Source organism: Colletes gigas, unplaced genomic scaffold, assembly GCF_013123115.1.
Source record: "Colletes gigas isolate AHSC1104 unplaced genomic scaffold, ASM1312311v1 Colletes_gigas_Sc00015, whole genome shotgun sequence".
Taxonomy (NCBI): domain Eukaryota; kingdom Metazoa; phylum Arthropoda; class Insecta; order Hymenoptera; family Colletidae; genus Colletes; species Colletes gigas.
The window spans coordinates 1,140,437-1,163,695 of NW_025106644.1; the positions used below are offsets into that span (position 1 = coordinate 1,140,437).

Here is a 23,259-nt window from a genome sequence, read left to right on the forward strand (position 1 = left end):
GAAAATACAAATTAAGATATGGAATGGAATGTCTGTGAATCAGCGGACTGCAACAGGAGTGGGGATGTAAACACGCTGTGATTTCTTCTCGTGGAAGAATGGTAACTGAAATCACTTCGATTACGTCGTAAATAATTTTAGCGGCAAATGTTTCGGTTAAAACGTGCACCTCACCGATTTTGATCATTTTTAAATGTGTTGTGGAACTCAATATTTTGAACAAGCTTTTTTTGTACATACAAGGTGTTCGGCCATACCTGGGAAAAATTTTAATGGGGGATTCTAGAGGCAAAAATAAAACTAAAATCAAGAATACCAATTTGTTGATGGAGGCTTCGTTGAGAAATTATTAACGTTTAAAGTTCCGCCTGTGAGGCAGCAACCTGCGAACAGCTGCGTGCGCGGAACTTTAAACGTTAATAACTTTTTAACGAAGTCTCAGTCAACAGATTGGTATTCTTGATTTTCGTCTTATTTTGCCCTCTAGAATCTTCCATTAAAATTTTTCTCACGGGTGGTCGAGCACCCAGTAGTTTTTTTCTAGTTAAATTTCATGGTTTGCGTTAGAGGGAAAATTGTCAATAACCTCTTACCATGCATCACGCGACGTGTGTTAGCTAGGATCATTTAGGTTTACGTCGAGGTGAAGGCCCATATGAAGTACCTGGGCCTGATCCTCGACAGCCGGTGGCAAGAGTCCGGCGCTACCCCGAGGCCCCCCCTACTTGGGGCCTCGTGGTCACCATGAGGATTTCCCCACGTACAAAAAAAAAGGGGTCATCTAGATTACCTGCATTTAGAATGTTGAATTAGTATCTGTATATATTTATGTTGCACGGTGTCTTTTCTAGTTAGATTTCATGATTTGCGTTAGAGGGAAAATTGTCAAAAACCTCTTATCATGCATCACGCGTGTGTGTTAGCTAGGGTCATCTAGGTAATGGTTAGTTTGGGGTGTTTTTATGTGCATTTTAACCCGATTCAACAAGAACCACCAGCAAATATAAACAACTGAGCACGCGCGACACGTGATCAAACCAGGGCCGAATCGTAATGTCCAGATCCCTACATAGTAGGAAAGAAGCTAATTTTCTAAACAAAAAGTACTCATCCTCAATATTAATGACATTATTAATTAAATATTTTTACATAATAATGTGAATAAGTGGGCAAATGAAAATACAAATTAAGATATGGAAAATTATATGAGAAAAAATGAAGGAAATGAGCCTCGAGAAAAGGTGTGAATGATATTTAAAGGCTCCGAAAATGGAAGGGGATAAAAAGAATAAATTACGAAGTGTTCTCTTCAATAAGCATGTATAAGCTTATATATTCTTGTAAGGCCATCGGTACATTTATAAACATATAATAAATCTTACAAAACATCAACCTAATTTGAACATCGAACTGTAAAGATTGGAAAGGTTGTACAACAAATATTTTACTCTGTTACGTTTCTAATTCTTGCCTAAGAGGGTCTTCTAGTTTGAGGTGCATTTGCTTAAACTCGGGAAATCTTTTGAACGAGTAAAAAATTAAAATTGGTGGCACTTCATAGTCTCCTGGTTCTATTTGTATGAAACGAAAAAATGCGTAAGATTCTTAATTAGTACGAGTTCGGCTATAGTCGGTAGCAAAAGAAAACAGTCGATAATTCATGGACACCGTTCTGATAAACATAGTTTCGAGAGAAACGCTTTAAAAGTTTTGTATCCCTATAACGACAACAATAGCAAATACATTTTTCAACCTATATTCTTTAAGAAAATGCAAAAAAAAAAATATCATTTTTTCAACGATTCACGCTAGAATACCCCTTCAAGGCATGTAATACTCTGTAAAAGCATATTTGAACCGGAATTGTCTTAAATAAATAATTTATATACAAAATATCAATTAATATGTATTCGTAATTTGTTCAATATGAGATTCGGGCATTTTACACTAACTTTTCTTTACATTATTCGTTAAAATGTTCTATGCTCAAAATTAAACAAGCTGCCTTTAACGTTCAACGTTTTTAGAATGAATAATACTGTGCATTCGTAATACATTAACTGTTCACATTCAACATAGCACAGTGTATCGTAAATTATAAGACGATTTAAGAGCATAAAACCTGTTCTATCTTTTACGCGGGCTTTTATTTCAATTTATGCTAATCGTCCAAACCTAAACCCTTCGAAATTTCATCCGCAGTTAATTTATGTCCCGAAGCGGGACTATCAGCAGGTTCAGCAGGTGGAGCAGGTGGAGCGGACTGCGTAAACGGCGGACTACTTGGCGTATAAGTTGGCGGCGGAGTTGTACGATTCTCTCCGTGATTCTTCTGCGCAGAAAAAAAAAAAAAGAAAACATTAAGTAAAACGTGAAATTCATAAATTCACCAATTTGGAACTACCTCCTTTTACTCACATCTTTTCCATGTTTGCTTAGACCCTCTATAGCAGAGTTTAACAGAGACTGACCGATCGCGGAACCTATTCCGGACAAAAGATCTGGACCCGAATTCGATTGCTGGTTAGAATAACCACCGGACGGTTGATAATTTCCTGGAGCTTGATATCCAGGTTGTTGGTTTCCACCGCCTCCGAAAACACCACCTATAATGGATCCCAAAGCTCCTGATAGCGGATCAGACGCTGGCTGGTTTTGTGGGCGCGGAGGTGCTCCACTATTACCACCTTAATACATAAGAATATAATCATAAAATATAGATAAGTTAATTCAATACTACTATTCATTAGTCTACGTCAGTAATTTTCAAACATTTTTTTTTTTCACGGTTAATCATTAATAAATATACTAAATTTTATTATCGACCGCTACAAGTATGTTCTCGGTCGATTAAAAATAAAAATAATAATTTTATATTTTTGTTAGAAAATTAGCAACGAATTAACCACTTCTTTTTCACTGTTTGCGGCACACCGGTTGAAAATTGCTGTCTCAAACTAACGAAAATAGTTGTTATCGAGTTACGAGTAATATAATACCTAATGCCCCGAGAATAGAGCCTAATACACCGCCGCCACCCGATTCTTGAGGATACTCTTGCTGCGCGTTTGTGTTACTTTGTAAAGCATTAGTCATCAAGCTGCTCGCTAAAGCTGCACCGAGTGATCCAAGGTTCCCCAAACCTCCCTCAGATTCTGTTTTCGACTTGGAAGCATCCGATTTCTCTTGCTCCTTTTCCGGATCTTCCTCCTTTTTTTTCTGCGAAGAAACACGATGTTTGTAGTTTACAGAAGTTACGGTATTATCATCGAATATACCTGCAATGCGTGAGCAGCAGTGGCTATGCCTCCCGCAGCAACCAATCCTCCTAATGCCAAACCCACTTTGTCCAAACAGGCACCAAATATATTCTCTTCTTGTGGTTTTTCGTATCCAGGTTGGTAACCAGGCATATTTGGGGGACCATATGGAGGTCTACCGAACGTATTAGGCGGAGGACCATAGCCGATTAGAGGAGGCGGGCCGTATCCACCTTGCGGAGTTTGCGGACCTATCGATGGATATAATCCACTGGGTGCTAAAATCAGATAATCAATATAAAATATTTATACCATTTATAAAATTAATCGTTAAGGAGTAAAACAATGTACCATTGGTACACGAGAAGAAGGTCACAGCGTGTTTACATCCCCACTCCTGTTGCAGTCCGCCGACTCACAGACATTGGTCGAAAACGGCGACGGAAGATCGGTGACAGCCAATCAGGGGACTGCAGCAGGAGTGGGGATGTAATCACGCTGTGCCTTTTTCTCGTGGAAAGACGATATGAACATCTGTACGACATCCATCATACAGATAACTAGAACATTGTTTGTTTATATTCCTGACCTCTTTAACATTTAAAATTCATTTCAAAAATATTATTATTTATCTTCTAAACGATACGTAATGGCAATTTTAAACAAGATGTTCTAAATTATGTGTATTCGTTTAAAAAAATTTACGCAGCATGTTGAATTTCGCTCATCGAACTGTTTTGCAACTTGAACCATTTATGAGACGTCTTCTTGGACATTTACAAACCCTACATTTATTCTATTAAAGTAAGCAAGATAAAGTGTAAAATATTTTATTACGTGGCGGTCCAAAATTAGGTGCGGGTACATCTGGCAAAGGCGCGGCTCTGGGAGAGCTATATGGACCAATGGACACGTCCTCGTACGTTACAGATTCTATTTCCACGTCACACTCGATAACCAACTGCGTTATTTTCTGATATTCAAACTCTGCGAAGTGTCTGCCGTTTATGGCAATCTTGTACCAAGTAAAATTGCAGAGAAGCAAAACCTCAAATTCTTCTCCGGCTTTAATCCACATGGGTTCGCTGGGTCTGTCTGGAAAGGTTGGGTAAACCTTGATAGCTACGCCGTCGCTTGGATTCAACGTTGGTCCACATTGACAACTGACAGGAAACCATGCGGCATTCGAACTAACTTTCCCTCTAACTCTTACCATTTTTCCAGGTACCAGGCCGCCTTTAATAAGATCCACGACCGGCGCTCCCTATTAAACATAAGAAATTTATTAATATAATATTAAGGTTAAACACAATATATTCTAAGTAATTTTTAGTTTTATTCTTAAATTGCATATAAATTTTTACACATAAAAGCTTTATGCAACATATATCGTTAAATTATAAATTTGAAAATAAAGAAGATTAATAAACCACACTTTGATGCAATTGCAACTGCATTGCGGATATTGGATTCGTCATCGATCAACGATGATCACTTTTACAGTATTACGTAGTTACATTGCATTACATAGTTTTGTAATTTAAAAAAAAAAAGGGCACTACTCACGGAATTTAAATCTCGTTCGTATGACATTTTTGTCGTTGGTTTCTATAAGCGTATATAAAATTTTTACGCCGAAACAAAATTAGACCGTGGAGAAACGCTACTGCGCATACGAATAACGAGCTGCCACTTCCCTTCCAATCAGTGTGGCCAGATCTGGCATAATTGAGTGCATCGAAATCGACAACAGTGACGACGAACTTCCTTAGCGTCTAACGGAATGGTGGGGATAGCAGGCATACACTACCGCACGAGCCACGTGTACGTGAGCTCGGCACTTCGCACAACTTCGGCAAATCGATAAAGAACGCTAGTGTGAGCCTTTCCTTCTTGCTCTTGTAAAAGAGAAACAGCTGAAATACGACCTCGCGATAAGTGGCATACGATTCCAAGCCTCGACTGTTCCAGCATTTTTACTTTCCGACCTATGTAAGGTATAAGGAAATTTATAAAGTATCATAATGGAAAAAAATATTTCGAAATTTTTTTTTAGCGGAAATACACGTTTTAGGACCCCCTCATCATATTGTGACTACTACAAAAAAACATATTTTTTTTTTGTTCCTATGCTATTGACATGATTGCGTCTAAACGGCTGAATGAATTTCAATGAAACTTAACATTTATGTTTTATGTTCTCGTTTTAAGGTCTCATTATATTTTAAGCGTGATCAGTTCCCATATAATGATGATTATACGTCTGTAGTTTTATAATTATTTCGATACATATACATCATTTGTAACAAATTTTTAAAGCGATTTATATAAATCTTAAGAAGGATTAAGATCAAATATACTTTTTTCCTATCTTTCCTAGACAGGAAAAATTAAACGAAGTCTTATGCCTTGCATACCTACCTGAACCACATAAAAAACGTATTCCACAAATATTTTAGAATAATGTTGTTCAAAGCAGTCTTACTCGTAAAGGGTTAATTAAGGGTTAATTAAAATGAAAAAACAACTCTTAGCCAGTACCGTGCACGCTACAGAAATAGATTACTACTGACTTTTCCCACTATGTTTTTTAATAACCGTATCAAATTGTTACACACAATCAAATGTTATATATTTGACTTAACTTTACATAACAAAATAATTGTAACGATAGGTAAAACAATAACGTGCACGCTACCGTTCAATGGAAACCACGGGAAGGTGGTGGTCACTTCCATCAGGAGGGAAATGTAAAAAATTGTTATTTCTTTGTAACATTATCACATGCCGTATATTAAAATGTTTTTATTAATGTAATGAAATTACAATATAATGAAAAACTAACTCGTGAATGCATTAATTTTTATTAATATACACACGAGCCATAAAAATGGAAAAATGATATAATCGTTTACATTTCCAAAGGATGGGATGTTGGGATAGGACAAAATCCAGAGGCCAAAGCATATCTTTATTTTCTAAATTACGCTCTTGAGTTTTTTTATAAATTTAGCATTTTCTTTCAAACTCAAGAGACAAGAATTCATTTGCTTCAAAAGACTGCGGCAGAACTTTTATGCGATATATTACGCAATTTTCTGAAACCGCAGCTTTTGAAACACATGGATTTAGTAAGAATGATGAATTTTTCTGTAGTCGAAAATCAACTCCCATTTAATAGTATAAATTTAGGAACAGAGTGTCTTAATTTTCTGCATCAACTGAATGCAGAAGGCAAGTCCGACATCGTAGAAACCGTAAGGAAAAATTGTTTAATGTTTTATATTACAGCTGCAAATGAAATTCGTCATCGATTGCCAATCGATGACGAATTTCTTAGCAACTTGTATGTTTTTGAACCCACTTTTATATTAAATGATACAAATAGAGACATTTCCTTCAGAAATGTTCTCTTAATCGCTAAGAAATTCGGCGGTTTCGACGAAGGACTGCAAACAGAATGGTCAGTATTGCCTTTGGAATTTACAACGAAAGGTAGACAGACGCTTATCGAGATGAAATTCGATGGTTTCTGGAAAACAATTTTATTAACGCGAAATTTGGACTATAAAATTAAATTTCCTGAATTGATGAAATTAGTAAATACAATTAGATCACTTCCAAATTCCAATGCCGATGCAGAAAGATTGTTTTCCATGTTACCTGACATAAAAACAAAGAAACGGAATAAACTTTCTTCGGCCAGCGTCAACTCTATTTGCGTTGTGAAATCTTCGTTAAAGGCGCAGAGGGAAAACTCTCAACCCATGGAGGTAGATGACGATCATCTAGCTCTATTGTATTCCAAAAACTTATATCATAGATTTGCTAAGAAGCAAAAGTGTAATTTAAGATTAAACGCAACATATGACAATAACTTTGAGAATTTTCCCGCTACGTCATATGACGAAAATTAAGGTACCGATTTACTACAGAGCTTTTCTCTAGAGAGATTTTTCTCTCCAGAGAAAAGCTCTTTAGTAAATTCGTACTATTAGGCTGCAATGACAGTATAAACGTTTTCATGCGACGTCGCGGTAGACTGATCTTGTTACGTCAACGGTACCGCGACGTAGGCGCAACAAGGTGTGATGCATGTATGTATGTGCCATAACGTCACGCGAAAGCGCTTACACTGCAACCGCAGTCTTGTTAGTGATGTCCAAAATATTTTTTTTTGGACTTCGCTAATATGTAAATAGTCGTTCAATTTGTCTCGCATTGTTACTTTTTTTACGTATTTCGCTTGCTGTAAATACTATTCTGCTTGCTCTAACTATCATTTTTTTTCTTCATTTATTTGCTTATATTTTGCCGTATATTTTTAGTTAGTGAAATTGCTTGCTGTAGATAGTGTGGCTATGACGTAGAATGTCGCGCCTTGTTACACTTACGTCACGGTACCGTAAGAGCAACAATGCACGATATAACGTGCCAGCTTAATCGCAAACGTACTATCCCAACATCCCATCCTTTGGAAATGTAAACGATTATATCATTTTTCCATTTTTATGGGTCGTGTGTATATTAATAAAAATTAATGCATTCACGAGTTAGTTTTTCATTATATTCTAATTTCATTACATTAATAAAAACATTTTAATATACGGCATGTGATAATGTTACAAAGAAATAACAATTTTTTACATTTCCCTCCTGATGGAAGTGACCACCACCTTCCCGTGGTTTCCATTGAACGGTAGCGTGCACGTTATTGTTTTACCTATCGTTACAATTATTTTGTTATGTAAAGTTAAGTCAAATATATAACATTTGATTGTGTGTAACAATTTGATACGGTTATTAAAAAACATAGTGGGAAAAGTCAGTAGTAATCTATTTCTGTAGCGTGCACGGTACTGGCTAAGAGTTGTTTTTTCATTTTAATTGACCCTTAATTAACCCTTTACGAGTAAGACTGCTTTGAACAACATTATTCTAAAATATTTGTGGAATACGTTTTTTATGTGGTTTAGGTAGGTATGCAAGGCATAAGACTTCGTTTAATTTTTCCTGTCTAGGAAAGATAGGAAAAAAGTATATTTGATCTTAATCCTTCTTAAGATTTATATAAATCGCTTTAAAAATTTGTTACAAATGATGTATATGTATCGAAATAATTATAAAACTACAGACGTATAATCATCATTATATGGGAACTGATCACGCTTAAAATATAATGAGACCTTAAAACGAGAACATAAAACTTAAATGTTAAGTTTCATTGAAATTCATTCAGCCGTTTAGACGCAATCATGTCAATAGCATAGGAACAAAAAAAAAATATGTTTTTTTGTAGTAGTCACAATATGATGAGGGGGTCCTAAAACGTGTATTTCCGCTAAAAAAAAATTTCGAAATATTTTTTTCCATTATGATACTTTATAAATTTCCTTATACCTTACATAGGTCGGAAAGTAAAAATGCTGGAGCAGTCGAGGCTTGGAATCGTATGCCACTTATCGCGAGGTCGTATTTCAGTTGTTTTGTCTTTTACAAGAGCAAGAAGGAAAGGCTCACACTGACGTTCTTTATCGATTTCCCGAAGTTGTGCGCAAGCGCCGAGCTCACGTACACGTGGCTCGTGCGGTAGTGTATGCCTGCTATCCCCACCACTCCATTAGACGCTAAGGAAGTTCGTCGTCACTGTTGTCGATTTCGATGCACTCAATTATGCCAGATCTGGCCACACTGCTTCCAATTCTCGTAAAACATTTCTATTTGGAGTGCTGACGTTTCCAGTTTGACCTATGCAATGCGGCACAAACTATACGCGCATGATTCTACACACACGCATTGTCCAGATTCACCTTGCACCGTAACGACGTTCGTCAGTAATCAAATATACTTAATTGCAGAAAATCTAGGAACTTGAGTTTATTTTATACGCGAACGAAAGAACCTAGCGGCCTTCGTGTTATTTTTAAAGTACTGTACTCCGCTGACTTGAAGTCCCGCGGCAGGAATTCGAGAAAAGTAGAAGGGATACACGTATTCCCACGTATACATTGATCTCTCGCTCGCTATTCGTCGCGGCAGATAACACACATGTGGACTGCCTGGAGCAAGGAAGCGAAATACATAAATGGGCGGTCCGACTCCTCTTGTCCCTGTACCGTCCCGCGGGACATCAAAACAGCAGAGCACAGTACAATAGGAAATATATTTCAATGAAACTTTTCTCGGAAGTAGAGCTCATGGGTACTTACAAAAAATTATTAGACAACTTTTCTATACGGCGTCAAAAAAAAATAAATATAAATCAAAAACGAGTTTTTAAGAAAAATCGACAAGGGGTAGCTAGTAAGTACTAGCCGTGCTGATGGTAAAATGGCAACACCGCGGGAGTCCAGCTTCGATATACCTAGCCCAACCTACCGTAACAGCCTCCCACTACCCGCCGGCCTCTGGGCTACATAGGCTCCATCTACCGGCCTTCCGGTCTCCCGCCTCTCTTTCAAATGTTTCAAATATTAATGTACCGAAGTCCATTAAATGTGAGCAACGGAGCAATAATCCAGGTGTTTCATTTATTTATATTAACTCTACAGATCCTGATTTTGGTGTGTAGCACACTTATTTAATATAATCTATAGCATTTTTGGACATTTTGTTTTATATACATTTTTTTTATAAATTTCACATATTCGTTAATAATGCCACGGCGTTGCTGCGTTCCCAATTGCAAGGGAAATTACGATAGTACCTTAAAAGATAATAATTACAATTCTATATTTTTATTCCCCAAAGATGAGGAATTGCGGGAGAAATGGAGGGTTGCTATTCCTCGTAAGAATTGGACACCATCAAAATATTCTGCCGTCTGTAGTTTGCATTTTGCAGAAACTGATATTGAAAGGTACCACGGTATTCTATCGCCCGATGGTGTACTGGAGAATGTTTTCTTGAGATGTCCAAGGCTTATAAGGAATGTAGTACCCTCCATTTTACAACCGAAAAATTAGAAAAACGATTTGGAAATTATAGACTTTTATCTGGTTGTAATTATCATGTGTCATATAACGAAATAATTCGTGCAGAAAAAAAAAATTAGATCAAAACATATATTTACAAAATCGGCAAATTCGTTTTCTCTTACTGAAATCAAAAATAAATTTCGAATTTGTCATGACAATAATAACGATCTTCATGATCTTCCCACTGATGCGACTTGTTTCTCAGGAATCTTCGATACCGAATACTTGTCCGATTGTGTTGTAGATGATTCCATTAAAATTTATATTTCTGGTTATGGGTCCCATTCTGTTGCTAAAAAATTAAATTGCAATATATGTCGTTTATTAGTTGTGGAGGATAAAGGTAAAACTGTAGGCGATGTATATTTTGATCACTTACAAAGAGGGGGCCTTTCTGTCCCCACTGAAGAAGCGATAGCCTCATTTATTCATATGCATGCAATAGTAGTAGTATGGATTTATTGTTTCCCCTTAGGGTTACATAGTCTCTCCTCCTTTCCCTCACAATTCTTCCTTAAACTAACTTAATTTCTACCCTCCATCCCTCCTCCTTCTTTCGCTTTCCTCCCCTCTCCTTCCCTCCGCTTAACCTACTCTTAACCTAACCTTAACCTACGCGCTTTGTACGCTCGCATCTCTCGCTTCGTCTCGCTTTGCCTCGCTTCTTTTTCTATTTCCTATCCTTACATCTACGCCTCCGTATTTCCACGCACGCCTCCTCCGCCTTTGACTTCCATTTCCATACTTTCATTCCATTCCTTCTTTCACTCCTTCCTCCTTTCCTACCTCCCTCCTTCCTAAACTCTCTCCCCCCTTTCCTCCTCTCTCTCTCTCTATCTTCCATCTTTCTCTCTCCCTTCCCCTTTCCTCCCTCCCCTTCCCCTCTCTTCCCCCCTTCCCCCTTCTTCCTTCCTTCCTTTCCTCCTAGTTTTTTGCTCTCCCTCTTTCTTCACTCCTTCTTTCTACCTGTCCCTCCATTCTCCTCCCTCCCTCCCTACTCCCCTCTCTCCCCCTCCAGTCTCTGAGTACTTCCCTCCGCTCGTCCCAAAACCACATCGCCCCATCCACCATAATCTTTCCGTAGAACACCCTCACTCTCCTTCCCTTCACCTCCTCCTCCACTCCTATCCTCCTAAGTTGCCACTGCATCCTCCTCTCCCTCCACGTCATATCGTCCTCCACTCTCTCTTTCCTTCCCCTCAACCTCCCTTTGTTCCTCATCACCTCCCTCTTTGCCTCCGTTGATTCCAACTTCACCTCCAGCATCACCTCCTTCCTCTCCTGCATTCTTCCTCCTACCTCCCTTGCCCCCACAATTCCCCCTCGTACACCTACAATTGCCAATATTTCTCTAGCCCTTTGCATAGCCGTTCCCTCCCTCCCTACCCTCTTTATTATAACGCTCCTCCTTCTCTCTTCCCTCTCTTTCATTTCTAATTTTCTCTCCAGCTTCTGTACCCTTGTTTCCCACTCTTCCCCCTCCCTCTCCCAGCCCGCCTTATCTCCGCGGCCCTCCCATGCCCTTCCTGTCCCCATCGCCTCTATCCTCTCCACTACTCTCTTTAACCTACCTTCCTTCAACTCCACCTTCCCCATCTTTCTCTCTAAACTCTCCATTCTATCCTCCATCTCCTCCCTTTCCCTTCTCCATCTCTCCTCCCATTCCTCCATCATCTCCCTAGTTCTTCCTATCTCCTCCCTTGTCTCCCTCCCCTGTACCTTCATCTCCTCCCTCATTTCTCTGATCAGCCTCTCTAGCTTCCCCTCCTCGCTCGCCCTTCCCACCACCGGCGACCTCTGCACCATTTTTTCCTCACCCTTTTCTCTATCCCTTATACCACCGCTCTCTACCTTATCTCCCGCTACTCCTTTCCTTTCAATCCTTACCGCCCGATGTCGCCACTGCCCCTCTACCTCAGCGCCTTGCCTGCTCTTCTCTCTCTCTTTTCTCTCTTTCCTTGCCCTAACCTCCAAACTACACGTTCCCTATCCACCTTTCCCTACCTCCCTGCACAACGCCCATACTCACCCTTCACTACCTTCACCCCCTCTACCTACTCTCCCTCTTTCCGCTCCCTACTCCACCTATAACCACCTTTTTAACTTCTCTTACACACAGCACTCACTCAACCGTCTCTACTCAACCACACCGGAAATGGAAGTCCATGTATGCATGCAATAATGGAAGCCATAATAAATGATGGCAATTTAGAATCTCAATTTTTGCAATCGGGAAATCATAAACATATTTTATGTAAATTAACATATATTAGCATTCAATCAGACATACATTATTTAGCATTTTCAGATACATGCGTTTGTGGTCGAGCTTACCAAAGTATTTCGTTTAAATCATTATCAATTTTTTCAAATATTTTATTAAACGATTATGTGAAAACTGTAAATAATAGTCAGTTGGAAACACGTACAGACATCACTTCTAAAAATCGTAAATTAAAAACTTTTAATAGGAACTAGATTTTCAATAATTTTTTTTAATTTCATCTTTCTTAAAACATTAATTTTTATATATATTTAAACTTATTCCTTTCAATATGTTTTAATACATTAATAGAGTTTTATTTACTTGCTTAGTATATTTTTATTATGAATACTATTTCACAAGATTCAAAGTTTTATTAGTTGTATTTCAAGAGAATTTCAAACTATGTTTTGATATGTTTTGTTATTAATATTATTCAAAATTATTTATTATTATTTCAAAATGTAATACTTTATTTCTTTAAGAATACAAAAGTTATGTTTTTGTTATGTTCTATTTAAAAATATTAATTTTATTTTAGAAAATGGGATTATATGGCTATTGGCGAACCACCCATTATAATAAAAAAAAAAGGTAACGCGCCATGGTAAATACCCTCAGGGTGGTGAGGAAAGTTTTCACAATTATCATACTGTCCTCTAACACGATTTTATAATTAACTCCATAATTGTTCCTTTCAATAGCTAATTATGCTAACCTCTTTTCCACGGGCACTTAACCTGTTTGGCTTCGTACCAATAATTTTGCCTATTTCAGGTCTCTATTAACTTATACATACCTTTATCAATTTTTAAATCCTTCAGTTTGGTTCAAAGATGGTTTTAACTTGTTTCACACTTCTATTTTCTTGAAATCTCTGTAAAATATTTCAAATATAATGCATCGCAACACCAAACTATTCCGACAGTCCACAAAATATATACCACATTTATAAATATTAATATACTTCTGTATTACTTTTACTTACTATAGTTATGATATTCATATATTCCTTACTAGCATACCCCGTCTAGGCTTCGCCCGACCTTGTGCAAAAGCAATTTATGACCAGACGATCGTCCTGACATATATGTCCGCGATAATGCAATTCTCTCGCGGGAAAGCGTTCGAGAAGCTTCGCCACCTGGCGGTAACATCGCAGTACTGCTACGGGCGAGGTATCGCGCGGGCCGAATACGCGCATGCGCGCGCAATAGACTGTCGTATACAGAGGTCGCGTGGTCCGCCAAACCGTCGTACACATGAAATCTTTACATATAAATTACATGTTAATAACGCGCTTCTGAGGCATGCTACATAGCCTATGTCCGTCCTAGAGTATGCAGAAATAACGTGTCAAAATTTGAGGAAGATCGGTTCAATAGGTCTTGAGTTTTGCGCGAACATAAAAATCGGCTCTCTCTTTATATAATATAAGAAAAAAAATACATTTTATATAAGGAAAACACACCATCATAAAAGTGCGCGTATAACGCATATTCGTAGAAATTTTTCGATGTTTTTTTTTTATAAACCATCAGTGAAAGTAGACCTTTCCAACGCATGTACTCGTTTGAAAATCGGTTGAGCGGTTCTCGAGTCATAAAATCACGAACATAGGACAACTTATTTTTATATATATAGATACATAATTAATAAAAAATACTGTATATTAGTATAATTTTATATCGCAAAATAACGTTAATTATAATCCTGAACACAAAACTCCACTATTGAAAATAGGACTCCCGATCCGCACATGAGCGGTGTTGCCACGTTCCATAGCACGGCTAGTAAGTACTAGAGTCGGCTGTGTGTATCGTCCTTCCACAAGGACACAGCGTGTTACATCCCCACTACTGTTGCTGTCCGCTGACTCTCAGGTATTGGTCGAGAACGGTGACGAAATCGGTGACAGCCAATTAGCGGACCGGAGCAAGAGTGGGGGATGTAAACCTCCGACGATAAGATGCGCTGCTTTCCCCACTACTCCGTTAGGCGCTAAAGGAAGTTCGTTATTAATAGTGTCGTCGTCGATGCGCTTAATTATACCAAATTTGACCACATTGGACAGTTTAGAGGAGTCGAGAAAGAAAACAAATGTGAGTATCTCTTTCTCGCTTTTGTATCGCCATCCGTTCGAATTGTCGGCAAACGACAATGGTGGAATTGAAAAGTTGTATAACCTCTCTCATACAGCATTTTTTTATGACTCGGTGGAGTCCTTTCTTTTTTTTTCGATGCGTCGTAGGGAGCATTTCTGTGTATTTATTTTTGTAATTTTTAAGTAAAGTTTGGTGCGACGAAACAGTGAGTGTGATTTAGATTAATTCTTCTGATTTGTGTTGGTTTTTGCATCACGAAATAGAAAAAAATGGCTAGGTGAATAATTTGTATACATTGCATACTGTTCTATACAATTTGATTCTTATAGATGGAAATGCTATCGTGTAACATCAGTCGTACGAAGTCACGTCTACATTCGAAGGAGTTCCTACGTTCCATGCTTTCGCAAAAGGTATGCATTCTAATCGTACAGCATTTTTCATTTTATTCTCAATTTCATTACTTCGTCGAATAACTGATATCTTAAAATCCAAAGGTTTTCAAACACAGATCTCGGAAACATCTTGGCACAAGTCTTCAAAGATCTTTCACAAACATAGTCGAATGATCATTGACTGAACGTACCTATGTTAAAATGCCTCAGGATAACGAAAGGAAGATACATGCTATGAATAGGAGATTGCGTGTCGACCGTAAATCTAACAAAGTTCCAAGGCAAACAGCGAAACGTCTCCGGAAGACTGTCTCTTTATCAAAAGAAAGAATGTTCCGTTTGATGGGTTTTCCAAACTGGTGAAAAATGGAAAGACTTCTGTAGTATGTAAGGCTCTGTATATATCCGACTTGTGCGTCTTTGCACTAACGTTACACTCATATTTCCCTAAAGCATATAATTATGTTCAAAGAATATTTAAATTAGCTTTATTGCACGTCAATACGTAAAGAGCACGGTTTACTACAGAAATCAATAAAGATTTAGTATGTGCATTATTGATGAAACAATAGTACGGGGTATCAAATGAAACGTGAAGATAAAGTATGTGGTCACGTGGATATAAGTAACAGCACGACTTTTTCAAGCCATTATTTTTTTGACGCGGTCCAAATTCAAATTATAGCTTCGCGCAGCAGGACAACTGGGAACAGACGATGCATGAAAGAATCAAGTTAACCAGACAACTTGATACTGGAAAAAATAGTCCATACATCGCAGGTTCATTGCTGCGAAAGGTGGGTTCGAAATACTGCAACGAAATTTACGAACGTCTATTACACATAAAAATTAATTAAACTCCTTTTATAAACGTAAGTTTATCGAACTATTATTTTTTAGATGCAACTACTTCAAATCACAGCATCAGTGAATTTTCAAATTTCATTTACGTATATATTTTGTACATAGTTTCAATATTTCTAAAAAATACAATGATTAATTTGCAACGTTTATTCGATCGAACGGTTGTTCAAATAATTAACTTCCATTCTGGTGCTTCCTCTTCGAAATTTATTAGAAATATAGATTTAGATAAGTTTCAATAGGTAAGTTAATATATATATATATATATATATACTATAATCTATTCTTTTTTACACATACTCTGTATATGCGTTCATTTCAGTGACTGATTTACAGATCATGCCTTTCATGTTTCATAAAAATTTTGCTTCTCTTCAAGCTATATTCGAAATAAGCTGTTGTGGGGATTTTCAGTAAATTATAGTTTAAGACAGAAATCAACAAATTCAGGGAAATCGAAACTCGGTAACAAGAATTTCTTCGTTGCTAACATAAGTAATACACTTTTGTTTTGCATCGAGCAAATAATTTCATGGGTTCGAATATTATTGATTTTGTAATAAAACAATATCCCAATAATATGAAGCGTTCTCAGATTTGATTCTCCCTCCAGAATTCAGCATGAACGTGGTTACGCAATTCAAGCTAGCTATGGTCACACGTGAATGAGATCGAAGACATATAGTCGGGAATCATGACACATACTGTAGTAAAGACGAGAATCGTAACAAAGCATAAACGTAAATCTAGTAACTTAGTAGATGTGACGTAAGCCAGGCGTCGCTAGTTGTTTATTCCAAAAGATGGCAGCCTTCAAATTGCTTCAAATGCTTCCTATGGTTAGATACCCCCGTACCGCATCCAATATATAGAGATCAGTAGATAGAGGCAAAGCTGGTAAGGTAGGAGACGTAGAAGCGCGGTGTAGGGCAAGTGTTATGCTAACTTTGTAGACTAAGCGGTGTTTAGAAGGGAGTATAGTGAAGTTCGATTGACGGCGTGATTATTGTGAACGAGTTCCAAGACTGATAGAATTTACGGTAATTGTCATCCGTGCAGCATGAGCGCGCGAAACAGTTTTCACGGTTCGCGTACATGTGTACGATTCGTATACAATTAAAACTACGGCGCTCTAAATGTTTCGATAAATACACAATGATACACAGTCTCTTTAAGGGCCTGTGCTATCTTCTTGTGTTTACATATGCATACGGCTGCAGCGTGGGTTAAACGTGTAAAAATAATAGCGAGGCGGTGTATTTGTAGCAGAAAAAGGATTACTGGCGGCGACGGTGGTGGAAGTGAGAATATGACATATGCAATCGACAAAATGTCTTGCTAGGAAAAAAAAACACGAGTACACGCACTGGCGTTCGTTTACACCGATACGTGTCGGCAATGAACGACCGAGCGTGCATAATTTACTCGTCTTTGCATTGTTCGTAAGCGACACTGTGCAATATGATAAAAAAATATGCGTATCTTTACGAGCAGTTCTTCGTTTGTTGGTGGGTGTGCGATCGATACGTCACTTGGTTACGATGTACTGAGTAAATCCGTCGTCCGACAATACCACCGGCGATAATGATGATTGTAATATTCATCGATCAATTTCATCAATATTATAACAAATAGTACAAGTACATATTTATTTGTCTTCGTCATCGTCAGCTACGGCACTAGTGGTCGGTGGTGTTGGGTGTAGTGACAAGTGACGACGACGACGCTAGGCGGTGATTGTGACGGCGGCAGCAGCGACAGCGGTGGTGGAAATAGCTATGGCGGTGGCGGTCGAATGGCGGTCGCGGTGGCGATCGTGATAACGACGACAGCGACGGTAGTAACGATATTATCGAATGTAACGATGATACCAACGACGACAGTGATAACAATGTCCGCGAAATAATGGATATGCATCGCTCGTAGAAATTAATTCTATTTAAATGGACATAATAGACGTGGGTGAATATGCAAACAAAACCAGCAAGTTATAGAAAAAGAATTAGCTGGGAATAATCTCGGTTTTTAAACATTGTTCGGCGGACGTTCGCGTGCAAATAAAACCGAAGAGATGTAAAATCGAAAGGAAGAAGAACCGTCTCGTCTGCGAGATTCGTTTACAGTGGCGGTATTGCTTATTTTTAGTATATCTGTGTACACGGTTGTTTGGCCAAGTTCGAATTATGTGCATGGAAGCGACGTTACGATGGACGATAGACTGCGGATAATGGATAATCGGATTGTTGCGTTGAACGTGATATTACGAGAAGGGGAACAAACGGAGAGAAACGCATGAAACGGGTTAGCCTGTTCTCGTCCCCCTTGCCAAAAGTGAAGCCACGGAATAGGACAAGTGCATCGTACGAAACGAACACTTCGTATTGTTGTTTTGTTAGTTTCTTATATATCAATTAAACGAATGATAGGAGAGATCGAGTGTTGGAAAGTGAACGTGTATAGGTTTCGTATATCGTAGGTGTAAATACGCCTATGTTAAAAATCATACAGAAGAGCGTGATATGTCACGAGCAGTCTTAGACAATTTGTACGGCTATCAAGTTCTTGATCACCTCGAATCATTGTACATACATTACGAATAATGGAGACGTTATTGCCCAGCAATGCAAACAGCCAATCGTACAGTCCGCAACTAAAAACTGTATTAAAAACGTATCAGCTGTCCGCTGTGAAAAGCTTACAGGGACCAAGCTCGGCCCTGCTTGGTATGGACTGTAAGAACCTACTGCAAGAACAGACATCTTGTTACTCCCCTTCCAGTCGATCGAGTAATTGCGTCGTTGATTCTGTATCGGAGTTGATCTCCGCTAAAGATACAGAAAAGGACAACCTGTCCGTAACGCCTATCGTCCCGTGCAAAGTTCGTGGAACGGATCAACCTTTCGAAGATTCAGACGAAGATCCTCAATTAGAGCGCTCTAAAAATGTTTGCGAAAAGAGAGAATTAGAATTTCAAATACCTATTCTAACAGCGCCTGACCAAAGTTGTTCCGAAAGATGCGAAACTGTTTTAGAGGGCGAAAGAATATCCTGCTTTGTCGTAGGAGGTGAAAGAAGGTTATGTTTGCCACAAATTTTAAATACGGTATTACAAGAATTTTCTCTTCAGCAGATCAATCAAGTATGCGACGAATTGCAAATCTATTGTTCTCGATGCACGCGTGATCAGTTGGAGGAACTGAAGCATTCGGGTATTTTGCCACGTAATGCACCTTCTTGCGGCCTTATCACTCAAACGGATGCCGAAAGACTTGTCAGTGCGTTGCTATTAAGGACAGAATCGTGCGAACCACCTCGCGTCGGTCAAAATGAAGATAGCACTGAGAAAAAAGTGTCTACCAAGAATGGTAATGACGAAGAATCTATTGTCAAATTTAAAGTGTATCACGAGTGTTTTGGAAAATGTAAAGGCATTTTCGACACAAGTTTCTTCGAATCGGATGATTCGGCGTGTATAGAGTGTATCGAATGCGGCTGCCAATTCTCACCTCGACGATTCGTTAGACACGCTCACAGGTCTCTTGAAAATCGTACTTGTCATTGGGGCTTTGATTCTGCAAACTGGCGGTCGTATCTGTTACTTTCACGGGAACAAGAACATTATAATAAATCGCTTGCTGTATTCCGAGAATTAAAAGAGAAACATCTTACTCTGAACTCCAAACGAAAGTCGGAGGTATCGTACTTTTAATTATCATCAATAATCTGTAAATTATAGACTGTTTCAAATACATAAACAATTTATATGATGCAATTGGAAATAGTAATATTTTTCAAGAATGTATATTAAAAGAGATAAATAGTAGAACAGACGGATGAAAATAAAGGACACTTTCTTTCAGTTGCGGATCGACTCGGAGAAACTGTCTAAGCGAATTAGAAGAGACGTTGGGAGAGACGATTGTCCAGGAATGTATAATGGAAACGGTTTAGGCATGTATCATCCTGTATCCCAGGTAGCTAATGCGACCGATCCATATCTACAAATGCAATGGGCAGTCTTTGAATTAGCAACTAGAGGGGCATCAGCTTTTAGACCTTGGAATACTACTAGTACTTGTAAGCACAAAGATAAGTAAGTACAGGATCAAAACGGATACGTCGTTTAAGGATCGCGATAAGAAATCTATCATATTTTCTATACAAATATGTAATTTTCTGTGAATAGTTCGTCGTTGGTGCCTGCGTACCTTAGCCGAGGTCCGCCTGTACTGCAACATCCAGAGTGTGTGGTTCCCCTTTCCGAGTGCAAACATTTCGAACCACATTTTCAACCAAATGTAGCCTTAGCACCTATACCTGCACCATCAGTGCCTGTAGTACTTCCACCATCCGCTCATCCTCAGCGACGACATCACCACGAGCATAAACGTTACAATGTTCATTTGTCGAGCCCTCGCGAGAAAAAGGAACCTTCGTTAGATAGTGTGAAAGTTGAAAAAACGTCACCCAATTCGGAATCCGGTATCGGCGGTTATTCCTCGGTCCCCCCGTACACGCGTGGAAGCAATAAAAAAGAATTGCATCGGAGGAGCAAAAACGAAGTAGGCGAGGAAGAAGAGAGCAGCGCCGCGGTAACATCTTCCACAGTAAACATAGATCCGCCCTCGGCCGAGTTTCGAACTTCTTTGCTAGAAAGTGATTCCGACTCGGAAGGGACAACGGCGTTAGATTTAGAAGAAAGACTGTTGGCGTTGGAAGTACCGCAAGACGTTCTGGATCTTGCCCGTCGTATAGTTTCGGAGAATGTACAATTACGGCGTCATCGACGTTCAAACGCACGTGAGATATCTCAATTACGTAATCAATTGCAAATACAGAAACTACAATCATCAAATGGTGGTGATAAAAAGGCGGAGCCAGCAAACGCGAGCGCGGCCGATAGTACCGAAGGTAGCGAAGAAACCGAACCTGTATTACCTTCGAATAACGAGGAGTCGGAGTCTGTTGTTCTGGCAGTTAGTAAAAAATAAAATCGGTGATTAGAATTTTTTAAATTATTTACTACAAAAAAACTGCTCACCAATTTTTTGCAACGCTTGTCCTTTGGCCAGAGAGGCGTGCATTAAATTTAGTATTAGCTATAATAATAATAATAATAATAATAATGATGATGATGATAACGATAAAAATTCTAAATGATTAAAAAACTGTTTAGGTTATGTGATACATAGAGAGCCTTTAACGTTAACGACGGTTTATTTGAAAATTTGTATTGTAATCAAACGTCATTGTCTCGATTTTTGATTAAAGTCGAATGTAAATATTGTAATATATATGGAAAAGCAAAATAAGTTAACCAGAATTTACCATGCCATTTAGTAGTTACACGTAACGGTTATTAAATAAGTTTCTCGTGCATATTAAATATGCACACGCAGCAAAGATTTCGATGGTCGGCTGTTTCAATTTTTCTAATTGAACGACGATCAGGAAAATAAAGAGATTAGATTTGCTTTCCATTTACTTTTTATAGTCATGACTGCATAATGTAAATACATTCAAGTATCATAGATGTATGTTTATATTAATAACATCATGCAAAATATTGCTAAAGTACAAACAACCTTTAGGTGCTATATCGTTACATTAGGAATGTTCTAAGCATAAATCTAGGTGTATTTCAACAGTTCGTACTATACCATAATATTAAACACCTTGATTACTTTTTAATTTTATTATCTTTATAGGTGTCGAATGCAAACGAAACTTGATTCGACGCTAATAAATTCAATTCGAACGGTTATACGGAAGTAAATGAAATTATTATTATACGATACGAGTGATATTACAGGGAATTTGCGATAATTTAATTTATACTGAAAATTAATAATTCTTTTTATACGTCTAGTAGTCGTTACATTATTTTACGACGAGACAACTAATTCCAATTTTTTAAAAATGGTTCGATCGTGTTACGAACAGTTGCATTAAGACTGGAATTAACGTTATTTTATTCAGGGGATATTCTAGTGTGAAATGCGTTTCTTAAAACTCTTTTTAGGAATTTTTTTTGCATATAAATTATAATACCTTTTACAGTCGAATTTACAAGGTGTATTTATATATGTTTTAATGACATTTAAAAATTTTTAGCACCGAGTACTCTTAAACGCAGCCGCCATTTTATTTGTTTGAAATGAAAAAAACGTGAAAGATTCTTAATTAGCATTAGTTTGACTGTAGCAGATACTAGAATAAAAAAAAAAAATCGATAATTTAAAAAATGGCAACGTTTATCAATGTTTTTTTTTTTTTAAATTTCGAAAATCTAAAGAAATGTAACAAAAAGATTAACAGCTATAGCTTCGTTAATTTTAGAAGTTGAGGCACAAGGTTTTGCAAATATATTTTCCAAATTATATTCTTTGAGAAAATGCCAAAAAAAAAAGAAATCGATTTTTTCAAAGGCTCGCATTAGAATATCCCCTGTTTTTATTTTTTTTTATTTTTCTCGCAATACCGTATATTGTCCCATGAAAATAAATGTCTTGTTAGCGAGTTTTGCATCTTTAGCAAAAATACTGTAGCGTAAAACATTTGCTGTAGGGAATCGTTACGTAGAATTATTATACTTTTCGTATTGATATTTATTTGAAACATTATATTTACATATCATTTTAACTGTATTTAAAAATTTGGAAGATGTTCAGCCCTGCGGGTCGTGAAATTTGAAATGTGATTTATTAGAAATATTTGTTTCACGATGAAAGGAATTAAGATTTACGAAAATAAAGTAATCAGTACTTGTAGGGTATTCCGGAAGAAAATTATAAGCACAACTATGCCTTTTATCGAACACTATTCTTGTTTCTGCTCGTTATTATGGCATGTACATGCAATAATAGAAAGAATACATTTTTTTTAAATGTTTATACAAAAGTAACACTGATTTAGAGATATACCTAGATACACACTAGACATCTAAGAATAAGAGAACATAAATATAAAGATATAAATATATATATAAATTCTCATATAATATATATTTATATTTGTATATACCTTGAACATACAGTTTTTTAACTTTATTGGTTCTTGTGATTTAGTATATCCGTTTATTTTCTTAAATTTTTTTTCATCATTATTTTCTCTTACACGTGAAATTAGTATAATGTGAAGACAAATTCCTTAAATTCGAGTGCGACTTTGAAACATTCGATGTATCGTTATTAATTTGTACTTTGAAAAGTATAATATTGTTTTGAAAAAAAAAAAAAAAAAGAAGTAATTTAAAATGTTTGAAATGTATAAAATATTTAAAAAGTTACAAATATATTGAAAAAAAGGTTGTTTTACAAGCTTGGAAAGCTTTTTGTATCGGATACATACTAGAAATACAATATAAATCTTACACATATTTACATATTATAATAA

At 37.4% G+C, this 23,259-nt stretch overlaps 3 protein-coding genes and 1 long non-coding RNA gene across 6 annotated transcripts; 2 read left to right on the forward strand and 2 right to left on the reverse strand.

Moving 5' to 3' along the window:
- Nucleotides 1-1,303: 1,303 nt before the first annotated feature.
- LOC122399711 (basic salivary proline-rich protein 2-like) lies at nucleotides 1,304-9,179 on the reverse strand. The gene is made up of 7 exons (XM_043400597.1): nucleotides 8,956-9,179; nucleotides 4,827-4,968; nucleotides 4,098-4,524; nucleotides 3,279-3,538; nucleotides 3,000-3,219; nucleotides 2,419-2,687; nucleotides 1,304-2,332 (listed from the first exon to the last, which is right to left on the reverse strand). Exons 2-7 carry the CDS (start codon nucleotides 4,851-4,853, stop codon nucleotides 2,162-2,164), a joined length of 1,374 nt encoding a protein of 457 aa, XP_043256532.1. The 5' UTR covers nucleotides 4,854-4,968; nucleotides 8,956-9,179; the 3' UTR covers nucleotides 1,304-2,161.
- Nucleotides 9,180-11,161: 1,982 nt separating this feature from the next.
- LOC122399884 (trichohyalin-like) lies at nucleotides 11,162-12,043 on the reverse strand. Its single transcript, XM_043400941.1, has one exon. The coding sequence runs from the start codon at nucleotides 12,041-12,043 to the stop codon at nucleotides 11,162-11,164; it is 882 nt and encodes a 293-aa protein (XP_043256876.1).
- Nucleotides 12,044-14,468: 2,425 nt separating this feature from the next.
- Nucleotides 14,469-16,319, forward strand: LOC122399811. 3 transcript variants are annotated; one of them, XR_006259292.1, is made up of 5 exons: nucleotides 14,469-14,602; nucleotides 14,935-15,018; nucleotides 15,103-15,797; nucleotides 15,901-16,106; nucleotides 16,187-16,319. It is a non-coding gene; the product is annotated as an uncharacterized LOC122399811 (long non-coding RNA). The 3 variants fall into 3 exon arrangements; XR_006259293.1 differs by having other exon boundaries at nucleotides 15,103-15,603; nucleotides 15,686-16,106; XR_006259291.1 differs by having other exon boundaries at nucleotides 15,103-16,106.
- A 462-nt stretch (nucleotides 16,320-16,781) lies between these two features.
- On the forward strand, nucleotides 16,782-22,812 carry LOC122399708 (ski oncogene). The gene is made up of 3 exons (XM_043400591.1): nucleotides 16,782-19,558; nucleotides 19,725-19,957; nucleotides 20,051-22,812. The coding sequence occupies exons 1-3, from the start codon at nucleotides 18,464-18,466 to the stop codon at nucleotides 20,853-20,855; spliced, it is 2,133 nt and encodes a 710-aa protein (XP_043256526.1). The 5' UTR covers nucleotides 16,782-18,463; the 3' UTR covers nucleotides 20,856-22,812.
- Nucleotides 22,813-23,259: the final 447 nt, after the last annotated feature.